This window comes from Gavialis gangeticus, unplaced genomic scaffold (genome assembly GCF_001723915.1).
Source record: "Gavialis gangeticus isolate Ggan-Ray unplaced genomic scaffold, GavGan_comp1, whole genome shotgun sequence".
Classification (NCBI taxonomy): domain Eukaryota; kingdom Metazoa; phylum Chordata; order Crocodylia; family Gavialidae; genus Gavialis; species Gavialis gangeticus.
In genome coordinates, this window is record NW_017729022.1 from 60,968,258 (window position 1) to 60,973,458 (window position 5,201).

The 5,201-nt window shown below is 48.1% G+C and overlaps 1 protein-coding gene across 2 annotated transcripts in view; it reads right to left on the reverse strand.

Moving 5' to 3' along the window:
* The window catches only part of SGSM3 (small G protein signaling modulator 3), a 64,883-nt gene that overhangs the window by 37,846 nt on the left and 21,836 nt on the right, over window positions 1-5,201 (reverse strand). For both annotated transcript variants that reach the window (XM_019515142.1, XM_019515143.1), the window contains exon 2: window positions 694-786. In XM_019515142.1, coding sequence (XP_019370687.1) covers window positions 694-700 — 7 coding nt within the window. In that variant the 5' untranslated portion in view covers window positions 701-786. The remainder of the gene's footprint in view (window positions 1-693; window positions 787-5,201) is intronic.

Below are 5,201 nucleotides of genomic sequence, written 5' to 3' on the forward strand. Positions count from 1 at the left end.
TCCAAGGTAAGTGTACCTAATTTTCTCAGTCTTCTCATACAGTTTGCATTCTAACCCCTTTATCATATTTGTTGCCTACCTCTTGATACTAGCCAGCTTTTCCACATCCTTCCTGAAATGTGGAGCTGCATGCAATATTTTAGCTGAGGCCAACCAGCACTATCACCTTCCATGTCTCATGCAGGCCACAATTACATTACTTTTTTGTGACTGTGTCCCACCCTTTGCTGACTCGCACCGAGACTCTGATTCACTACAAGCTGTAGATCCTTCTCAGCAAAATAAAAGCCCAGCCAGTTAATTTACCATTATTTGTGAATTTAGTTATTCTTCCCTAAGTAGCACCTTGCATTTGTCTGTATTGAACTTCCTTCTGGCAACGCTAGCTCAACTCTCCAATCTGTCGAGATTCTTTTGAGATCTACTCCTATCATCCTAAAAATCTGCAATCCTTCTTAGTTGCATGTCTTCTGAGCTCAGGGCAGGACAGTAAAGAAAGGAGGGAGGACATTTTATACCTCTTCACCTGACTACAGTAGCACATTAAAATGAGTTACACATTTCAAAGGACCATTCCTTAGGTCTCTTTGCTCACCTGCAACTTAGTAAAAGCAGACAGACAATCTGAATTTTTATTGCTGGTTCCACCCTCACAGGCAGGAGACCCTGCTCTCCCCCTTACCCTTGGCTCACCTGACATTGTCCTGGAGAAGCACAAGCGGCAGAGGCTCGGTGTGTATCCGTTTGCCCTGACTGTTGTCTTTTGAGAAGTCTTCTGTCACTGTCCTTTAAAAAAAATGATGATGAGTGATATCTGTCAGCACCTGGGATCAATTCTATGGGATAGGCCCAGTCAATTCTACCAAAAAAACCCACCAAACCTACACACACTTCAGTCTTCTCTAGGAAAAATACATCTCACTCCAGAGCCTATCAACATGGCCATGGGGCTAGGAAAGTGGGTGGGAATTTCTGCTCAAACAAGCAATCAGTCAACTGGAAAGCTCAAAGCATTGAACTTCCCACCTTCCTTGTGATACCAGTGCTACTACCTCAGACTGAAAGAGGAAAGGACTTCAACAATCCAGAGATTCTCTCTTTTTTCACTGAATACTGGTCACCGTCAGTTATTTCTACTTCCCCACTCAGAAACCTGCATCCAAAAGGAGATATTAGAAAAAAAAACAATGTAAATCTGAGGGAGCTCAGATAACAATGAGAGCACTGGAGGGACTATGCCTAACCGCCCTATGAGGACATGCAGAAAACTTTAGAATGGCCTACAAATATGCAAAAGGTGTAAGTGCTGTTAGGAGACGGTGATCATTTAGATTATGTAGGGATGTATAACTAGGCATAGGAGGATAAATGCACACAGTTTAGACTGTTATTGGAAAACATTTCCTCAGGGAAAGGTCTATTAGACTATGGAAATGGCCTATAAAGAAGAGTGAGGGGAGCCTCCACACTTGGAGTATTCTCAGAAGTACTCGATCAAGAATGCACTGGGAGGAACAACCCATCATCCAGCCAACTGTAACTTCTTCTATAAGTGGGAGGTTCAGCCCAGGCAGTAAAAACACATGATGCAGCTTCATTTCCCTGCTCTTGAGCATTAGCTGGTCCTGTGCAGGGTTGGAGGGTGGGGGAACATGGATTATGGCTAGGGGGAGAGATTCAGTCAAGAAGCAGACTTGAGATATTGAGTTTAGAAAAATAAATCACAACAAACTTTGTCAGTTGATGGGTTCTGTAAAACTTAAAAACGCAGCAGGTCCACAGTTATCTGAATGGCAAACCAGTTGCTGCCACATTGCTATCACAGAGATCCTGGTAATCAGCAACAATAAGTGAACTAGGAGAAAAGCAGAGCAGTAGAAAATAAACTAGAAAAAAACCAACCTACTGATCAGTTGAGGGATGGGACTTCACCATAAGTGTTGTCTCATAAGTATAGGACAACATCGTAAGTGAATGGTACAGAATTGGGAAAGCAAACTTCATAGATATAAATGCAAATGAAGAGTGGTTTTCCCAAAAGTGGTGTCTAAAGAAGTTTGGATAACTGAGGATGAGCTGTGGCTAGTAAAACCTAGCTTAAAGTCCCATAGCTGTTCTGGGAGATTGTTTTCACATGCAACAAGAAATACACAATGTTCACTCTTGCTAAATAACTAACAAGAGCAGCTGGTAATGTCCACTTAATTCCTGCACAAGAAAATGTCAGTAACTACAGCACTTCTGGGTGAAGAACATGAGGAAAACTTAACTGCCTTATTCTTGCCAGTTTCCATGAATCCCACGATAAACTTTTAATATCACAGGGCTTTTAGATTAAAAAATAAATAAAACAATCAAACCAAAGGCCCTCCCTGCCTAGCTCCAATCAGACATCACAGGAATGGGGACAAAGGGTTCTGGGGGGCAGACGCTGCTCCTCCCTGCTAAAAGCTACACATTACAGGAAGCCATCAAAGGTGGAACATGAACAATTTCCTGCCACGGCTTTCCTGAGCTGTTTTTCTTCAGTCTGGCAGCCCGAGGTAACTGCACTCTCCTGATGCCCAGACGCATGCTATGACGACTCCTGGCTTTGTGACGTGCTGAATTCCCCCAGGAAGCAGACATCCCTGGCACTGTAGGTACTTCAAAATCCTAGCTGGGCAGCATGGAAACCACTGCAACAGAGCAGAGAGTGGCAGCTAGAGAGGATGCATGTGAACAGAGCTCCTTCTTTAGCTGAGCATCTTTCTAAATAGGAATCACCCGACATGGGCAGTAGCTGAGAGTCAGGTGTGCCAGCAGAGACACTCAGAGCATTAATAGGAATTTCCACCATTCATGGGGAGAGAAGAAAAAGGATCAACTTCTTCAGAGGGAGAACCAGCCTGGAACCCATGCACAGCACCTGCCCACACGGAGCCCCACGGTCTCCTACATAGTTCTGCACGTGTCCCCCAGCGAGGGATCCGATGCCAGTGCTACACCCTCCCTGGGAACCTAGACTAGGAAAAAAAACAAAACAAAACAAAAAAGCCACACACACTTAACTGTGCAGAGTAAATAAGCCCACAGCAGAAACTGGGTGGAGACCTGGCAAAACACATTGTACATGAGAGCTTTAGCAGCACGTGACAAACCTGGCACAGAAGCAGCCCCCGCCTTGTCGAGCCTCGCTCTTCCACCACCTGTTTTAGTTTCCTGCCACGCTGACCTCGAGTTAGGAGCAAGTCCGGCTTGGGATCAAATGTAATGAGGCTCTTTTTTCCCCGGAACTGATGTTCCCTTGTGCAGAGCGACCCTCAGGCCACATCCTGCCCTCTGCAGCTCCAGTCAAGCCAGAGTGCACGTGCTGTGCCTCTCCCCTACCCGCCTTGCTCTCCTGCGTCTTCCTTTGGAAGGGGCTTCAGTCACCCTAGTATTTTTATCACTTTCCTCACTCACTCCAGTTTGTTGCCCAGGGCCTCCAGCACCTGAGGGGAATACAATCTGTCCCACAGAGTCAGCGCTCAGCTCCTGCCTCCTACCTGCGGAGGAGGAGTTGGGCCGGTGGGGTTGGACATGGCTGTGAGGGAGATTTTTTTTTTTTAATTAACATATTTTGTGTTCCAGGCCAAATCAGCCAAATTGTATCGATTGAGCAGAACTCAACTGTTCCCCAAACCATATAGATTGAGCAGGGACGACTCAATCATTCTCAACACCACGTACAGCGCAACAACCGGCAAGCAACTTGCATCCCAGGCTTTCACCCTGGGACTTCAGATACTCCCAAATCCATTGGCAGGCATCCTACATGCAGGTCCAAGCCCTGAGGACTTGGGATTCAGATGCCCCTGCTTGATCCAAGAGGCTGAGACACCTGATTTGAGCCAAAAGGCCGAGAAGCTGCGAGGGAGAAAACGCACCAAAGCCACCTTGCGTATCCAACCTGCTAGGGATGGAGGGAAACGCCCAGCACCAAGGGGGCCTTCCTCAGCACAGCGCAGTCAGGTAGGAGCAGAGGCCCTCCCCTTGGAGCCACCCTGGGCCCGCCTGCCCCCACTGCTTCCTCCGCCAGGGCCGCATTTCAGAGCAATGAACTTGGTAGGCAGGTTTTTCCTGCCTTGGGTTGCTATGGAAACCTTCCTGAAAGCAGCCATCTGGGACCTGGCAGAGAGAAAGACACTCAGCCTTGCTGCTGGCCTGTGAGTGCCAGGGGTGTACAAGAGGACAGGGTGGGGGTGGAGGAATCACATCAGGAAGGCAGGTAGGTGCCGTAAGTCGATGCACTGGATGTCAGGACACGGGAAAATGGCCAAGGATCCAAGTATTTCTGTGCCTAGCCTATTTGTCTGGGGTTGCATCCTGTGGCTCCTTATGCTGAAACACTCCAGGGTGCTTTCTGTGGCAAGTGTGGGAGAACTTTCTCTGACCTTCAGTGGGAATTGTGGGCAAGAGATTGGTGGTCTAGCCCACTTGAATGATTTTTTCCGCCCCTCTCTTTCCCCCCGCAAAATAATCAGGCCCCAGCCTGAGTTCATGCAAATCCTGGATACTAATTTATACTCTCAGATGAGTGAATTTACCTGGGTTTGAGGCATCTCTAATCCTAAACTTATAAGATTTTGAATGCATTTTGTAGGTTAAAACTTGGGTGATTTGTGCAGGGAAGATGTCCTTCATGTAGTCTGCCATTCCTAAAGTAATATGGGGCCTTCTTAAGGGGTCACTTATTTTAAGAGGCATGTCTCTGAGACAGTGGTCACCAACCAGTGGATCTCGATCCACTGGTAGATCTCAGAGCCTTGTGGAGTCAATCTGAGGCTGGGGTGGGGGCCGAGTGCCCGCGCGCATGCACACATGCCCCAGCCCAGCAGGTCAGTCCGTGGGGAAGGGAAGGGGTGAGGGCTAGGATCCCCCTGCAGTAAGAGACAGCGCCACAGAGGCAGAAGCAGTGGTAAGTTGAAGGGGACCCTGGCCAGGTGGGGCTTACCTGCTGGGGAGGCAAGCCCCCAGATAATTTTTTCTCCCTCTGCCTCAATCTTTCCCCCGCTCCCTCCCCACAGACTTACCTGCTGGCTGGTGGGGCGGGAGGGGGTGGCAGTGGCACCTGGTAGATCTTGGCTTGCTTTTAAATGCTAAAGGTGATCTCCTACTTAAAAAGGTTGGAGATCACTGCTCTGAGAGCTCCTAAATCCTGCGGGGGGGGGGGGGGCCTG